The sequence below is a fragment of the Apteryx rowi genome, unplaced genomic scaffold (genome assembly GCF_003343035.1).
Source record: "Apteryx rowi isolate R43461 unplaced genomic scaffold, aptRow1 scaffold_269, whole genome shotgun sequence".
NCBI classification, from domain to species: Eukaryota; Metazoa; Chordata; class Aves; order Apterygiformes; family Apterygidae; genus Apteryx; species Apteryx rowi.
The window spans coordinates 858,445-877,393 of NW_020449074.1; the positions used below are offsets into that span (position 1 = coordinate 858,445).

Sequence of the window (18,949 nt, forward strand, 5' to 3'; positions counted from 1 at the left end):
CACATGCAGGAGTAGTATACTGCTACTTTGAGGTTTCATGCATCTTCTGGGTAAGAACATTGAACTTATGATCAAGCATGTGTGGTTCTCTCATACTTAGGTTTACATTAAAACAAATTCAAAAGCATTGAATAATAAAATTCACTGTTCAGGAAGCTCTGCAAAGTAAGAACTGAAGCTGCATCTCTACATGATTTRTCTCTTCAGTTTTGCTAGTGTATTTGACTGTACCCACAGTCCTACTACTAGAGATCTGGTAGGCTTTTCATATAATAAAGGAGTCAGCGTAAGAGCAAGCAAAATTTAGTTGTGTTATTTGCTACATAAAGATGAATGACACAGCAACTGTTTTCACTGCTATAAACTGTTAAAAACTGCATAGTTTTCAGAGATTTGCTTTTTGAGTACATTGAATAGATATTTGTGCAGTTGACRTTCATTAATTGCCCTAATATGGGCCAGGAGAGATGCTGAAGCAAAATATATGGTTTTACAACCCTATGAATGAAGTAAGTGCGTACCTTGTTTGAAGTAACAGGAGTTTTGGAAAGAATTCAAGTCACTCCAGTAAGTCATCTTCTATTTAAAACAAAACCAGGAAACCCCAAACCCATCTTCCAGGTAGCCATGCAGAGGAAGTACAACAACATTTGTGCAGGTAGCATAAACTAGTTAGCGTTCATTGAAGGCCCCAGGCAGAGTCTTATCCAGAGACTCCAGTTCCATTCACAAACCCGTGTGCTACTTAGCTTTTCTTGCCAACTGTATAGCAAGTACAATGTTCAGGATATTTAGTCCTTATKTTGATTTCTTCTTCAGCAAAATATGGAGTGGTTGGCTCCAAATCCTATACCCCAAAAACATGAATGGCRAAATAAGACTTGGATGAAAAGGGGGGGGGGGGTAATAGGGAGGGAGAAACCTTGACTTCCAAATAAAGATTTTAAACATCTCTGAAACATGGGCACATGCACTCAGTGCGCCCCACAGCTGGCTGGTTCAGGACAGAAATGGATATATAAATACAGAAACTGTATTCCTCTAAGCCACTGCTCCTGTAAACTCCAGAAAAACTGAAGCTTACATGAGAAAAGGCTAATAGTAGATCTCTATTCTTTCTAGTGAATTAGGTAGTTTAACATCACCCTGTAAGATACCCGTGGCAGAACGTAAGAGAGGCAGAAATCACTTCAACCATTAGTAATAACAATGCCTTACACTGAGGCACTTCATATGCAGCATGCACCAGACTACCTCAATTCTATCTTTTCACACATGCACCTACCATGGGAAAACTTGATGCAACATTCACATTGTAGAAGTTAAATCCTAAAGATATTGATATTGAAGAATATTTTCAAGTTACTTAAGTGTTCAAATGTGAGCTTCCCTGCAGCATCTGTTGCCTAAATGTTACTGTAAGAAGAATGCAAACTGAAGCAGCTTACACTGAAAAGTAAGTGAAACCAGCCAGTTTAGTTTCATTTCAGTCCAAAGTGCAAAAATAAATAATGTTTTCCTTACAAGGTGCTATTAGTAGTAGTAAAGTCTTAGAGTAGTACCGTTTCACCTAGACACTCCTTAAAGGACAGGCTAGCAAAGCTTTCTACCTAAGGAAATTCTAAGGAGGACCCTGCTGTACAGTTACCTCTGCTACATTATAGCCAGGCTCTGACCACAGAAATGAGTAAAAAATACTTCTATTATAGCAGATTATAGCACAGCACACTTTTTGCTAAGAGTGCAGCTATGTGAGGATCATAGTGCATCCACATATTGCTGGTTACATTTTTGGTTTTGTCTAGTTCTGTCTGTGTGTAGCTTTTAGCCAGTTAAAATCTAATTTGTACTCGTGCTTTTGATTGCGTTGTTTTGCTCATTCTTGAGATGTCCTTTAGATGTAGCAGCAGTTTTACAGTCACTCTCAGGTGCTTTTTCACTACGAGTGTCTGAAAGGCTCAGTTGTTTTCTGAAGTCTCTGAACAACAACAGCATTTTGCAACTTTGCTTCCTCTAGTGTGAGTGTCTCATCCCGCAGCTCTTGAAAGGGCAGAGAAGTAGTCAGTGTAAAGGGAACCCTTCCCTCTGATCCTTGATATTTTGCTATGAAGTCTCTGACATGGCTTATTCTGAGAAGAGAAAAAGAAAACTCATCATTAAGTGCTCAAATCCCAACACAGAACATACGCACAATACACAGAGCCACCTCAAGAACAGAATGAGACACCTATTTCACACAGCAGCTGATTGCCCAGGTTTCTGATAAACCACTGAGGAGACAGACGTGGAGGAATACAGAAGGGGTATCTTGAAGTGCCTGGACCACTTGAGAGGGAGGACCAAGGTTCACATGTTCTTAGGGCAATCCCAAGGGGAAAAGATGAGCGCATTTTGCTCCAGGTACCCAGATGTCTCACTGTGGCTCACATGGCAGTAACACAAGCCCCCATTTCTTAACAGCTGGCAGAGCTCTTATCTGAGGTCTCTATAACCATGAGCTAGAATAAGCAAGTCTCTAGTGTGTAGTGTATGTAGCAGCACGATAATAAAAATAAAGGTTTGCAAAGCTTGCCCAAATATTAAGTCTAAATATAGTCTCRTCCTACCAAAGCAGGAGCAGTAGTGAATTCATTACCCCTTAATAGCCAGCTTGAATCTCTAAAGAACCTTGGGACAACAAGCAAGGCAGGTTTTGTGGTAACAAGGAAGAGTCAGGAKTGACCAATTTGATTAGAAAATGAAGATGACAGGATACATCTGTATCAGTAAACTAAATGGCGTCAATGCCCATTCTCTGGTCCTGAGGCCAACTGGCAGAGTCTGGCCACAGGCAAATTTTTAAATTCATCCTTCCTCTCCCCCACGAATCAGGTAGCTCCCAGGGTTTACTGCCTACAAGGAACTGTCCACAGTCTAACTCCTGAACCGAGTTTGGGTATTGCTTGGGAGAACGCTAGGTGGCCTGGGTAAAAGCTGTTCTAACAGTTTAGCAGCACAGATGACCAAGTTCCTATGCCTTGGCCACACTTAGTAGGACAGATACAGCCAGTGCCTAACTCCTGTGCATACAGGTCTCAATCAAGAAACAGTATTTGGTCTTAGGAGCCTACTGCCTGAAATAACTGGAGCAGGATTTAATTTTTGGTTAGGCACTTATGCTTCCAGGTGTCTATCTGCAGATGTCAAAGCTCATCAAGTCCCCAGAGATATTCAGGTGATTAGCCTTCAGATATCCACTTTAGGATGAGCAAATCCCTTTCTAGGTTCCATATCCCACGCTGCAAAGTCACAGTAACGTGGCAAGTCCTCAAGAGGGGACAGAACTGGATTTGGGACCTAGCTGCGTGTGTGCTATCCCTACAGAACTGCTCCGCTAGTAGTTTCACTCCAGTGATCTCCTCAATTCCCCATACTGCAGTATTGCAATGCTACCTGCACTTCTGCTCCCATGCTTTCGTCAGTATTTAAACTCATCCAAAGCATGAATTTATGCGGAATATACACATTCCACCTATGAAAGGGTAGAAGTGACCATTTTGCCTTTTGCCCAGGCACTGCAATATATATACTACATGCTACAGTTTGGTTAACAAATAGTTGACCGTTTTCTGCTTCTCCCACTGAAAGGAGCATATTACTGCCATACTTGCAATCGTAATGCTTGAGGTTCTCTACCCTACAAGGATTTCCTCCTATTTCTTATTAGGCCATAGACACATACTACATACAGCCCAGAAACATGACGGTCCCGTGGCAAGAATATACGTTATCATGGAATATTCATTGCAGGCTTTTTAGAAAAAGAGCATCACATCAGCAAGGCAGCTTATGTCAGACTTGTTTTCTCCAAGAGCACTTAGCAGCTTTTTATACTATTATTTACCACAAAGACGAAAGCAAACTTGGAATAATAAAAGTAGTAAGGCCTCCACTTACGGATTTATAATCAAAATAGCAACTGACCTTCAGCAGTACATCACAAGTGTTTCAGTTCACACCTGAGGCCTCTAGAGGTAACAGTAACAAAGCAGTACTACTTACRGAAAAAAGTTGCAATCATTAGCCTGCAACTGCTATGCTTTCCTTCTGACCAGACACAAAGCCATACCCAGTTTATCCTAGCAGCAGCCTAGATTGCGTTAAACCTATGATCACTTTAAATTGCTTTGGAGAGCAGAACAGGCAACATGTCCTTTCAATATTATGTGACTGCAGTACCGGGGCAGCAAATTACAAATTTGAGAAAGGTCTTTAAAGGCAGTAGCTCTACAATTTAAAYAGTTAATCCCACCTTCTCAAAGTTCCAGCATATATATATGCTATGCTGACACTTTCTGACTTTATCCCCATTTACAAGCCTCTTTGGGAAACTGGAAGTTTTAATAATGAGAATTAAATATACTAGATGCATTCTATTCTGTCCTTGCTGACAGGACTGACATGTAGGTGAATAACCTCCCCTGCTTAATGCACTGACTCTGTCCCTCCCTGGAGGTTCCTCTGGCTCAAATCTAAGTCACATCCTCCAGTTCCCTTTGCATGCTGGAAGGGATACAAGTGGATTTGCTAAAATTCAACATCTGTGGTGCAGTCTACACTCAAAAAAAAAAAAAGCGCTAGTCATTAAGTGATTTGCCCCAGATGTAGTCATTTTGTGAGATATCTGTCATCCTGAAAGCTGTGCAAGAATTCTGCTGAATTGCCTCCTCCAGTAATGAGCAATATATATATACACCTTAACTTGCAATAAGCTACAAGGAAGCCCTAAAATTTCCTGGGCAGATTTTTAACTACAGTTATGCACTAACTAGTTAAGGTCACTCCAGGTTCCTCTTACACCCTCCTCTTGTCAACTAAAAATTCATCAGTTTCTCAAAAATTTCAGAGGAAGTATTCTAGATACAGCTGAACAGCTCTCCAGCGTTAAGTGCACAGGGTGTGTGTGTGTGTGGGGGGGGGGCAAAATTATTACCCACAGAATTTAGAGACCTATTGTGTCATAGGATAAATAGTTCCGATGCAAACACATAGGACAGTGCTAAAATAAATCTTACCTGTGAGAAACATTGAATTTCTGAACTATCCTTTTCCCATCAGCTAACCAGATCTGGATGCTAGTGATAGGCTCCAAATCATTTAAGGGTACTAAAGGAAGAGGTTGTTTGTTGTCAGCTTCTTGATGGTCATCTCTTACTTTAGAAATTATCCTTGGAGTTGCACTGAAAAGAAAAGCCATAAAAGGTTATGCCTTCCAAGGTCACCTGAAAGCTTGAACCGCCATTCACACCACTGCTTCTGGAGGTTTCTACCCTGAGTCAGGGTGCACTGATGACTTTMTTTTTTTAAACAAGTATAGGAATATTAACACAGATGTTGGATTTTTTACCATATTTTTTAACATGTCAGTATTTTCTCTTGAAGACTACAACATGCTAAAGAGTTTCAGTTTGTTCACAGAAAATATTTTTTTACAAGGTGGAGGGGAAAAATACCCAAGGATTAAATACAAAAACACAAGAGAAGTGAAAGGGTTTGAAGATTCTTCATTCATCTTTTGTACTCTAATCACACAGGTGAAACCTTCATGTGTGTTTCAAATTTGCATACTCAATGTTAATTTTCACTGTAACTGATTAGACTAATTCAATTTAACTGAACGTTGTTAGCCTTGATTTAGACCCCAGCATCATCTATTTCAGTTTAGAGCCATTATTTATCTGTTGGAGGAACTGACTTAATGTGAAAACGCAGGCTGATGCACACAGCACTTGGATTTTGGTTTCCAAGGCACTTTTGACAGCTGAGCCTCCCATAAGGTCCACAAAAGGACTTGATAGAATACAGGGACCTCGGTCCAAGTGCATGGTCTTAGGGGGGAAGAAAAAAAAAATATCTAGGGATATTTACTAGTGAAAATTTTGATTCTGAAGAAATGTCTTAGCTTAGCACTTCAGGACTAAGCTTGTTTGGCATGTACTGTTTAAGTCATCAATAAGGCCTGCTCCAACGGGCATATCCTCAGCATACGTAAGTATAACCAGATGTTTGCTTGCGAAACAATAGCAGTGATTTAAGGAGCTGCCATTTCTTCTCTCAGCTCAGCCATGGTCACTGACTACACGAGTGCTTCACAGCGGTTTCAGGGAAAGTTTTCTCTTTGCAATGAAAATTATCTGTTACTGTTTCTTGAGTGAGGAGTCAGTAACAAATGGCTGTAGAATAACAGTTCTTAAAACTATTACATCTGCTTCACAAACAAACCCCAGCAATACATCCTTATGCTCCTGTAGGTTTGCTAGTTTAATCATAAAGCAGAAAAACCATAGCCACTTTTTCATTAAAAAACCCCCAAAGACTAATGATTTAGTCTTTGTTAAAGACTAAACCTAAGGAAGTTGGACTCTTGGGCTCACGTCCTTCTCAGGCTGGAGTATTTTGAAAAAAGGTATTCCAGAATCATCCACTATCTAGGTAAGCGCCCTAATTTCTAGGCTGTCAGCCAAGAATAGAGGCACTTTTTACTTCTTCCATTGAAACTGTGCGAAAAGAATGAGAATCAAGGAATCTCATTCCCAGGTGAGTGATAAGGGATGTTCACTGGGACTGGAGGCACAGGAGGGGCACAGGATTCACTGCCTTGCATTATACAGAAATCAGCGGGGGAGCAAGAAGTAGAAATCAGCAGATTCCAAGAGGCACATCTGCAAAACATTCTGCTGCTCCAGCAATAGGTTACTTATTAGTCACCTGCCTCTACTGATCTACTTAGCTCACATCCGTATTTCTTCTTTGCTTCTGTTCTTGTTTAACCTCAACATTCAATAAACCCTAGTGGTCCTCCAGAGCTGGAAAGAAGGCTTGAGGACCAGAAAGATGATGTCAAATGTTGGGAGCAGAAGAAATAAAATGTCTAAGTCATACTTAAGCCCAGCAATGATCAGCTTTAGTTGGCCAATTGATCCGTGAGGTTCAGTTCCAGAACGAGACACTGAAGTGTAGGCATTCATGTGCGAGATAGTTGTCTCTAGTAYGGTAGAGGCTGGAGAGCCAGTCAACTGTCCAGGTGTCTACTTTAGGTTGGGCTGAATTACATTTTAGCCCCATCAACCACAGTGGTAGTTCAGATGACTGTCTCAAGTAGATACAAATTTTGGTGTAATTCTCAGACCAAATCTCCTCTTTCATGTTCACATCTCAGGAATTTTTACTAGGTGCCTGAGATGATCCTTTTAATACCAAGTACATGTGGAATAAAACTGAAGCCAACAAGTTAAGTTAAGCTGCAAGGAAAGGTTAGAAGAGTTATATTCACCAAGGTTTAAAGTGTTTCTATACTTAATAGCTTTGCTCTTTTGGAGCTGACAGATAAAGCCATCTAGTGGTGGGAGCTTTGACTAAAGCCACAAACCAAGAACACAGGTCTCAATATCCTGACTTCAAAGTAGCATCATCCCTTTTAAAGGCTTACTTACTCCTTTTACATCTTCTTTTGATAATCTTATAAACTAATGATTGAAGAGACATAAGAATCTCCAGTCAATTTTCAGAAAAGAAAAAGCCCAAGAGTATTGTGCCTTACCCAGACTAGCAGTTAAGAAGCTTGACACACATTGTTTTACCCTAATGAGGTTATAGAGCAAGTCCACTTTGCTACAAGGGCTTTCAGTCAATATTTTGATTAACATGCTTCTGTGGTAGACTTTAAAATGTATAGTTAAGCTTAATAGAAAAACGTGGTTGTCTTGTTATAGTCAAACCATTAAACACAACTGAACAGAGGTGCATAAAACAGAAGAAATATACCCTTTAGTTAAACAGATTCATAAGGTATGTTAGAAGAGTCTCATAAGCCTCATTTGTTTCCTCTGTACAACATAGGGGAAAAGGAATAAACTCATCTGAGCTTTACATTTATATAAATCAATTCTAGTTCTTCTACCTTTCCTCAAACAGAACTTACAATGAGCCAGTCAACAGACTGATTCATCTAAGGACTACAAAGTTCATCCACCCACATCATCCATCCATCTAGGAGCACTGGCAGGAAATCTATAGAGACTATAAAAAAAGTTTAATTGATAAACAGAATTTTGTCTAGGTCATAAACTGAAGCACACAAATGCAAATGTGTAAAGGCAGTTCTACAGYTGAAAACTTGTTATAACTAGTCAGTATTACTGTTTCCCCACAAAGCTTTTCTGCTGAAAAAGTAGYATTTGCATGTAATGGACATTTATTAACATCAGGAAGCAAGCAACAGTTCATGGAGTCAGAGCACTTCTGGCTCATGTTTCCCACACCAGCAAAAATACTTACTAGTCTTTAAAGAAAAAGGTTCTGATAACATATCACTGAGTAGAATGGCAATGGGGGGGGGGGAAAGCATTTTATCCAGTCTATAACAAATATGCTTAGCAAGTTGTAAGACATCTCAGTGTACAAAACCAGCCAACTGAAATTCATGGAATAGCATGTTTCCAGAATCTCTCTTGCCTACTGGGAAGCAAGATCACTACTTGCTGTAGGCATGACAGAGCAAGACAAGCAACTGAACAACCTGCCATTTAGTACTGAAGTCAGCAGCAGAAACCCAGCACATTCATAGATCTCTTTTTGCTTTTGCTGTATACCTGTCTACTTGTAGATGAAATAATATTAAATTCTTGACCCTCGTTTGCTCAGAATTTTGCTGCTACCAAAAGCAAGACTTGCAAAATCTCATCTCACCTTATCTGCCCCTCATGGGAAGCTTTTCTCTACTGACCTTATCTACCCAGGCATATAGCAACTGAGCGGACTGTGCAACACACTACTTTCTGATGAAACAGATACCGATTTCTCTAAGGCAGCCTAGAACCATTCATCCTTTGCCGTATCAGTCTCTTACTCTGCACATTACCATCTTCTCCCCTCCTCCTCGTTTCCTACCCAGGTCACGCTTTCCTTCCCCGCCAGCACTGGGTCTTAGCAGCAAGCCTTTTCTACTTAGTCAAAACAAGCTGTTCACCTGAGGTTTCACCAGTCTACTAGGCCCAGTCTGCAGGGTCACGAGGCAGCCCCACATCTGAAGGTTTCCTGGAGACTCTTTGTCACTGACTGAGTATGTTCTGTTCCCTAGGCTGAAGTCTGCTTTTAAAAGCACGCAAGTCTTACATGACAGGGATATGGGAAGATTATTTGGCCGGAGCAAGCAACATCACAGGGACTGACAGGCGAACTCTTGGCTTGCCCCTCTACAACAGTCTTCCAAAACACAGTGCTGTTTGGTAATAAATCAAGTCCAGTTTTAGCACTGGCATTAGTGACTGGCCCTCTCCACCCGTAAGAGAAGCATGGAATAAAGGAGGGGTGATCAGTATAACATGCTAAAAAGTTACTGCAATAAACATATGGTCAAATACTAAAAAATTCTAATAGAATGCAAAAATACCCTCTTACTTATTCAGTTCCTTTTATGAGAATGTCATATTCTCCTTTTCTCACACAAAATATTGTGCGTACAGCTTTAAAGGTTCTTTTCTGTTAACCTGCAGAATAGAAGACTGAAAGCCTTTCAACAGGAAACAGCACTTGGAGAAAGTACTGCTAACGTTTAGATCTTGAGCAGAGAGGGCCAACAGCATCCTGCCTGTATTAACAAGAGCATGGGCAGTAGATTATGGGAACCGAAGACCCCATCTATTCAGCACTGATTTGACCACATCTAGATACCGCATTGCAATTTTGTCCCCAATAAAAGACAGACAGATAAACTGGAGCGAGTTCAGCAGAGGGCCACCAAGATGGTTAAGGCTGGAGCACTTGCCGTGTGAAGAGAAGCTGGGGAAGATGGGTTTGCTCAGCCTGGGTGGGAGACTGCTCGGGGCACCTAACAGCAGCCTATCAGTACTCACAAGGAGGTCATCAGGAGGAGGGAGCCGCAAGAGACAACGGAAATAAAGTGAAACAAGGGAAGTTCGGACTGGGTATAAAGCAAATCTTTTCCCCCCATGAGGACAGTCCTGCACTGGAGTAGGTTGCCCAGAGAGATTGGGCGGTCACTGTCCTCAGAGGTTTTCAAGACCTGACTGGACAAAACCCTGAACAACCTCAGCTGACTCCACCCACAGCTGACCCTGCTTTGGGCAGGAGGTTGGCTGGAGACCCCCGAGGTCCCTTCCAAACTAATTATCACATAATTCTTTACTGTAGGTATAGTTTGCTTCAAGTCCTCAATCACAGATCATGTCAGACTACTCACCTTCCTAATCTGTAACCATGTCCAGAAAAGGGATGAAACATTGGCTTTTTTGATGATAAATACACCTCATCTTTCTTATCTTCCACTTTCACATCTACCTCCTCCTTATCAAAAATTTTTCGTAGCTCAAAAGGCAGTTCCCTTAAGGAAAAAAATGCATATCACAAAAAGAATTATGATACAGTTTTCAGTACACAAAATATGTTAATGATTAATGTCTGATTTATGTTTATCCTCATAAGGATTATATGTTTTTAAACTCATAAGTAAAAGTATTTACTAAGAGCTATACTAAGTAAGCGCATGTCATACAAACAACTTCAAACTCCTGAACTGCACATTAACTAGAAAGTGAAAAATAAAAGACAGCATGAGAATTGCTGAATGATGTTCAAATTTACTCAGTTAACACACACACAAAAAAAACAACCCCACACAATGTGCAAAAAGTTTAGTATTACCAGACACAGCTGCAGTAGGTTCAGTTTTTTAATTGCCATAGTAAGATAAAAGAAAACATACTTGACTTTTACAGAGAAAGACTGAATTTAGAAACATATGTGTTTATAGATAAACATGAATTTCAGCTTTTCAAAAATTAGATCATCACTAATAGCTACACCTTGTGTACTAATAGTATCACCTTGGGGATGCATTACTTGCATTAAGCAGAACACAGCAATGCCTTCACTTATGAGCTCTGATGCAGATACTACATTTTTGGGTGGTGGTACTGAGCTGGTACATGGATTGTACTGGGTGCTTCTCCACCATCAACAGTTATTCAGGAACCATCTTGTAATTACTTAGCACTTCCACAAGCAGATGGTGGAAGGGGGTGGCAAACTTGTCTTTGATTCATGCAAACAAAGAAAGTAGAGGACTTTAAACAAAGCAGTTAATTGCTAGCACAACCAACGAAGGTGACATCCATAGAAGAAAATAGTGTAAAAATAGCATTTTTAAAGGGCTAGTAAAGCATGGAGAAGACTGAAAATACAGGGCTTAACTGCTTCACATAAATATAAAAGAATTACCAAATTATATTCTCTGTAAAAGTCTGTTTGTATGGGGCAAGAACACCACAAATTAAAGGCTCAAAAATACACTAGTTTCTACATTCAATCTGCTATTTGAAAGCAACACTGCACCAAATACTAGAGATTACAGTAGCATGCCAGCTGTTAACATTAGGATTAAGGAAARATTGCAACATACACACAAGTGATGGAAATCGCAAGTTTGCACTAGAAAAAGAAACTGAAGGCTGATCAGAACTTCTGTAACAYGCAGCAACTGCGCCCATTTAACGGAGGCTCTTCATCGGTAACAGGAAAACGCACAAGGGCCATAAAAACAGAAATGCTCAACCACTTGTGGATCAAGTTTGCTAGTCAACGTATCATTTGAGCGGTAGCTATTATTAGGCACTCTGACTTATTCTGTATTTCATACCGCACCTGCTGTGCCTCCTCCCAACACTTGCTTTTATCTATTTCATCAGCAAGTGTACCACTACTGCAACAGAAAGCTCCTGAACCTGTTGATGTTAAAACAGCCATTAGCGCTGCAGGAACTTAGGCAATGGCCTACACTCCTGCAGTGCTACCAGAGCGCAAAGCCAAGCAGCTAAGTCAAAATTCATCTAGCTTGAAAGCATGAGCAAAGTGCTATCCAAAGCATATTAACACAGGCTGACTCAATACACAAAAGCTCATGTACCCTTTTTTAACGGAGTCCAAGAACTGCTGGTTTGCAACATCAGTGTAGCTCCTAAGTTCACCATCATTTACTGTAAATCCGTTTTTCCAAAGTTTAATAATTATATCAACCTGTAAAATAAGAACAATTCTCATTATATCACTGATGTAAGAACAGCTTGATATACCAACAGTCCCCTAGGTTTTTAAAGCCATGTTTTTAAACCCATCCACTGCATGGACTGAACATACTGACAGAACACTCACTTATAATCTGTTTTACTCTGCCTGTTGGCGCTGGGCCAGCTGCAAGGGGTGAGTGACATTCCCAAGTATCTTCTGTCAATCAGAGTTAGAAATAAACCTTCCCCCATCACTATGCTTTCCCAGGCCAGGAACACTTCCTCCTCCCAGCCTGAAGATCCCAACCTGCTGCAACTCTTCGAGAGCTCTAATTTGAGAGCCCATACATCTGGTGTTGGAACAYCAACCACCAGCATAATCCAGCTGGTTTTATCAGAGTAGAGCCTTGCTCTGACCATTCAGGAGGACATTCTGAAGACAGGGCATYGAGAGCATTCATGCAGAAGCCTTTTACTCAGGAAAAGCAGGAACAGTTATCAGAAAATTTTACTTTTAGATAGTCATATTTTTATGTTACCCTGGAAATTCTGGGTATATTAAAAAACTTCAGGTGTTAGGGGGATGAAAAAATAAATTCTCAGCAATTCACTATCTTTGCCAGAGAACATTTACTACTTCAACAGGCAGCCTTCACACTGTTCACTGAAATCTCTCCAACTTCAACAAGAGGGAGAGATCTGGGATCAAATCTTCCCACTTCTACATTGTGCCATTTGAAGAAGCATATGGTCATCCAGGTCTGACTCCTGACATTACAGTGTCTTGACAGATACATGGCCACATGTATGGCATATGAAGCACATGCAAATGCAGAATTCACCTCAGCTGGAAAGGCTGGGTAGTACTTGACAGGTTTTTTTTTCCCCCCATTTTTGCACAGTTTGGCTTGTTAGAAGATGATTGCTACATAAATACACAGCATGTGCAAACTGCTGAACAGAATTCCTTCTCTTTTGGTTGGGTAATCTGTCAAAATGGCATATAGCACTCAGCAAGATTGAAATCCTTTAAAAAGTTTTGTGTCTCAAGGCACCAGTTCAGGYAGAAGGGGGTTCTCCTTATGAGAAGATTCCTCTACAGTGAACCAGTACGGGAGTTTACCAGGCACTAACTATTCCACACCAGCCTCCCGTTTTGGTGTTGACACAAGTACTGCCACGGAACACTGTTTCRGAACAGTGATTTAAGGTATTGCTCCCCACTCTCCTTTTCTCCCCTGCTCAGGCAGGGATCCATGAACATGGTTTTCAACAGTGTTCACTCCAAATTTCTCCTTGACATTTTTGTTCCACATGGCCCTTTCTCCAGCCCCTTCCCAGCCTCTGGAGAGCAACAGAAAAATAGGAACAGAAAAGGASAGATCTACTGAGATACAGAGCCATGCTAAACATCCCACTATCACAACTGTACAAATAAGAGCAAGGGAAAAATCTGGGCTATGCCTATGCCTCAAAAGGTTGCAACTGTTTAAACAACTTTAGACAGAGAATTCCATATGACAATTTCTTTTGTGGTTACTTCTAATATTCTTGCACCCCATGATGAAGCCACTCTCTTTACCAATAAAGCAGAAGTGCATGAGCCAATACCAGTATAAGTTATACAGATTATACAGCATAAAGAWTTTTCCTATCGCTGTCTGACTTCTGTGTGTCTTTACAGGTGGATTGGATAAGACTGATGGAATTCTTACATTTGTTTTCCAGAGCGTCRGAGYGGGAGACGGACCCGGAGTAACGACGGAGTCTCAATGTGAGTATGATCGTTCTCCCTTTATTCAAGCTGTTACAGAGTATATATAGACAGGCGATAGAGCATGTGCTAGCAATAGCTATATGATTGGTTTACAGTCTCTGTTCACGYGCCTAAAGCGRATATATGATTGGTGCAAGGTTGCTGTTCACGTGGAGGGGTCTGTCGGCACCCTCCTTGACTTGTTTACCACTACTTGCCTTCCCCCTTCTGTAACGGTCYAGGRATGTTCAAGGACAGCTCGCATACACGTGGGGCCCTCCCTCCATCGTGAAGACAGGATTGCTCACTTCTAAGAGATCATGCCCCTTTTCGCTTAACCATTCTTCCACACAGAGTACTGCCAGCAGTGCTATCATGTTAAATGCGAGTGTTTTTTCTTCATCACCTACCTGATTCTTGACTGTAGCTGGGGGCATACATATAGCACCAACCTTCTGAGCTTCTTCAAAAAGGTTATTGACAAAATAGTCACAGTTTTGTTCTGTACCATTCAGAATCTGATCATCGGTTCCAGATTTACACATCCTGCAAAACAAAGTCCTAAGTAAAAATGAGTTTGTTGTTTCAGAAAACACATTAGAAAACAGAAGCAGTTAACCTAGAAGTTCAATACCAACAGGTACAAAGGGCTTGTTCCCCTGCACCCAACTAACCTGGTTGTTACAAAACACCAGTACAGCTTTGCACTGTGCCTTTTCAGGAAAAGGCTTATGAATCTCTAACTGATKTCTATTAATCGCACTTCAGAAGCACAGTATAAAGAATGACAATAGAAAAGGTGAAGCAGAAGCTTCTAAACTTGGCATCAGAGCAAGGAATGAAAGTTAGACAATTCATATTTCTAATTCAAACCATCAAACATTTAATTAAACACCACTGAAAAGCTTTCCTTAAAGCATTTTCATGACATACTGAGTGACTTCCTTTACCATAATTTTTAAACCCACATACAAGAAAATTGCCCTAGCATTTACTTCTCCCCCAAACAAGCCCTCCCATTCCCAACACCATCATGGAACCACCATTACTGTTTTTGGAAGTACATTAGAGAAACCTGAGAACAAGTGACTCAACGCCACTTGAGCATGTTGAAGAAATACAATAGAAGACTTCAACATCYTGGAGACTGGCAGAGTATTAAAAAAGATGCATCATCCATGTCTTTTATAGAACATTGAATATGTGACAGCAACTTCTTTATTACCTTTTCACCAACCAAAACAGAAATGTGCAACCTGAATGAATGACTCTCTTTCAGTTTATGTTCTTTGCATGGTAAGAGGATTATGCAGCTTTTGATAAATACTGCAGGAGTTATTTCTAYTGGAAATTCAGAAAAGTCTATTTTAAAAAATTCAAAAAATCCTAGCTCTTGAAGAAAAACAGTTTTACATAAAACTCTGCATTAAATTTGAGAAGAACAATGCTTACTTGAATGGTAATTACACATGTTTGCATAAAAAGGAATTATTATTGTTAGCACTGCCTCTATGTAACAGTAAGAAACCCTGCAGATTAACATCGTTAAACAAAACAGAATCTCAATGACATCGTGAAATAAGTTTCCACAGCATGCTGTACTCATTTAAATTTTCTAATAGAACAAAAGAAACTTGAAACATTAACCTAAGCACTAACTATACCTCAAAAACATAACTGAAAACTTGTCACCTCCACATTAAACGTGGAGGCCTACAGTGGGCTAGCAATTTGTAAGCCTGCCTTTCTATTTTAAGTAAAAATGTTCGCGCAGCTTCTTGCATCTAGGAAACATTCCAGATATGCAAAAAATGTTTACACACAACAATCTGCCTCTTGAAAAGTTCAGTTTATGTGGAGCAGGTGCACAAAGCAAACAAAGAATCCGTTTTTCTTTAATTACAGATGTCCTTCACTGTTTAATCATAGAAGAACTCAGTTATGGAGGATAATAGCAACAGAAATGTTTGCTTTAGCAGATGTATTAGTTATTGTAACTGTATTATTTAAGCAGTGAGGAACCAGCAAACAGAAGACATGCTAGCTTGAAATCAATTCTTTCATTAACGCTTCACTAATTCTATTTCAACTTGTAATCTTGGATATTTCATTCAAATCTCATCTCAATAGCATCCCTAAAATGGTTATATTCTTCACAGTGCTGAAAGTTTACCTGTTTCAAAGACATACAAGTTTAAAAAGTCATGACAAGACACAAACAGCTATAGGAAAGCAAGAGAAAAAGGTGTGGGGGGAGCAGCACTTACCATTCGTCCTTCACAGTTTTTATGTTGTCCACTTCTTTCATTCTGGTGATTTTCCTAATTATGGAAAGAAGATTTTTTTAAAAAATAAAAAAAGAAAGACAAAATGCCTAGCACACTTGGCATATTTTTGAAGCTGAAACACTGTTTACAGATTTTCCCATGTTGATAGTACTTTTAAGCAGAAATCTGACCCCCCCCACCCAAAGACTCCAGATGGTTCTTTGCTCTCCTGCAGTTTCTAATTTGATGACACATGAACCAAACACCAGTTTCAGACATTCAAAAGGCAGATTATTTTCCTAAATGTACAAAATAAATGCCACAATAAATCAGTAAACTGAAAATATAAAATATATGTCCATGCTTATGCTAAGTGAGGAAAAAAAGATCACATTCCTTTTTTTTTGAAGGGTATGATGTAAACCCCTCTGATTTTTGGCAACATTGTCTATCAGTCAGTTGCAGAAAAACTGCATTGCCACTGCAGGCAGAAATTCTAATGACCTTCAGTTTAATAGGGCGTGTTATCCAAAGCCGCAAGATTTGTCAGGTTCCTTTTCCCTCTCCCTACCMTACCTCAACACACTGCTTCAGCCTCCCTGAAGCCGCATTCTGTGCATTACCATTTCTGGCCTACCATTTAGCTAGAAAGAAAATCCTGGATTTGCAAGTACTAAATATACTACAAGATTAGTTTGCTGAGTCAAAAGAAACAAAGAATGCCATTTTGATCTCATTACACTTATTTCTGAGCTCTCTGAAAAAGTTATGGAAAGCCACAAAAAGTTAGAGACCCACAAAACAAACAGCACCTTAAAGGGCACAAGAGAAAAGATACTTTAAGTTGCAACTGTGTTTAAAGAGTTATCCCTGAGGATTGCTTGGCACAGGTTACACAGAAGATGCTCTGCTCCTGGCGGGTTTGGGACTAAGTCATATTACGCATGGGCATGAATAAGTAGTCACTAAACAGCGACATCCACCATACTCCTGGAAAAAAAGTCTGCATAGCAAGACTAAAATAAATAAAAAATGCTCTTGCCATCTGACTTAACAGATGATGCAGAAGTTAAACAACATTCAGTATAACACCTGAAAAAAAAGATATGAACATTCAGTTACTCGGTACTAATTTATGTTCTTCAGGAGACTGGTTTTGATATCCTTTCATGTTTGAAAGCTAAATCCTTGTGAGACACTTTCTGTAAAAACGTAGGTAAGCCTTCAGAAACTCCCCATAACAACCACAAAGATTCATTCATTCCATGTGACCATCATAGGTTTTAAAGTTTAGGCAGCCTTCAATTTAACTGGTTCTGTTATGCATTAGGTCAAAACACTGTTTAGCGTATCTTTGACATATTACACAGATGTGGTACAGCCTTTTTTTCCTCCTGCTTTTAYAAGTGTTTAGCCAGAACATTACACTTTGGCAACCCTGTGCTGATACATGATGGTCTTGTAACCATATCTGATCTCTGCACTTGGGACTCTGCACCTGCACTTTGAAAACATTCATTTTTAGTATCAAGTATGTATAATGAATTTAAAAGTGCTTAAGAAACATATATTTTTAAACTTCTCCCAATTAAGTTTTATCACTGCAGCACAAAGCATTTTGCATTAACATGCATTTCTTCTGATCTTGCACTATTTAAACGTCCCAAAGGCACGAGGGCCACCTCCAGCCACCTGCTTTTGTTGATTTCTTTGTGACTTGTCATCAGAGCTGTTAAGAGAGGCAGAGCCACAACGAAGCCGGTCTTCAAATTAATTCTTTTGCTAGGTTAGGCCAGCCTCAAACGTGCAGGAGTGCTATTCAAAACTGGTCAGCTGTGAAAGCCACTTCCCCTTCTAAAGCACAACAGCAACTACGTTTAAAAGTATTGTTTGCATTCATACATCAAGGTAAAGAAGCCAGATTATAGAGCATATTGATGTTTACTGTGACCAAAAAACCTCTGAACTCACCCACGAGGAGACCGCGATTTGCACGGGCAGAGACGCTGCTGGACGAGCGCCACAGCAGCAGGGCGCAGGCCCTTCGGCTCGACGAGCCCGCCCAGCTAGCACAAACACATTCCCTGGCCAACTTCTGGCAGRCACCCCCAGACATCAAACAAAGCGTCAGGAGTTTGGGCAGGTTTTTTTTCCCCCTGTGATAAACAGTATCACTGAATTGCGAACTTTCTGCCGGTGGAAATCAAATCAATCAAAGGGAAAAGCTGAAGGTGTCAGCGCCCGCCGCAGCTACGCCTGCTAAGGGCGGCAGGGGAGCCCCGGCCCTTCCCGGCTGCCCCTCGGCCCGCGAAGGCCGCTGGGCCCACGGGGCCTCGGCCCGCGACGCCAGCACCTCTCACCCACGCAGCGGCTGGCGCCTTAGTTTTGGGGGAAAATTTTGTGCGTCATCAGCAGAGCCCACGCGCCCAGGAATTGCAACGCTAGGGAAAAAAAACCTCAAAGTGAGAAGTTAGCTCYGATGCTCTCCGTGTTTTACCGGGCCGGGACGTCAGACCGAGGCGGGTTTAACGCCCGCTGACTCCGGCGGGAGCGAAGCCTCCCGGGCTGGAAGTTAGTCAGAGCGGCGGCGCCCAGCGCCGCAGCCCCGGACGTTACCGACACGGCTGGAAGCGGCACCGGGCGACAAGGAAGCGAGCGGCCGCCGCCAGGCAGCAGGTGCCCGGGAAAGAAAATAACCCCAGGAGGATCTGGCTTAGCAGCCCGCACCTGGCGGACGCGCTCTGGTAAAACTCACGGAATCGACGTTTCCGCTCCGGCGAGCGAGGAGCGCCGCGACTTTTGGGAAAGACCCCCGGTTTTCAGCGAGGGCTCCGGCGCAAAGTTACCCGAGCGGCCGAGCCGCC

At 41.1% G+C, this 18,949-nt stretch overlaps 1 protein-coding gene across 1 annotated transcript; it reads right to left on the bottom strand.

Annotated features, from left to right (window-relative positions):
* Positions 1-287: 287 nt before the first annotated feature.
* UBXN2A (UBX domain protein 2A) lies at positions 288-18,933 on the bottom strand. Its single transcript, XM_026068086.1, is given in 8 exon segments — positions 288-1,947; positions 1,949-2,129; positions 5,055-5,219; positions 10,241-10,381; positions 11,963-12,072; positions 14,229-14,364; positions 16,086-16,139; positions 18,841-18,933. Coding segments are annotated over 7 exon segments (882 nt in total). The 5' UTR covers positions 16,127-16,139; positions 18,841-18,933; the 3' UTR covers positions 288-1,839.
* Between the last annotated feature and the right edge of the window lie 16 nt (positions 18,934-18,949).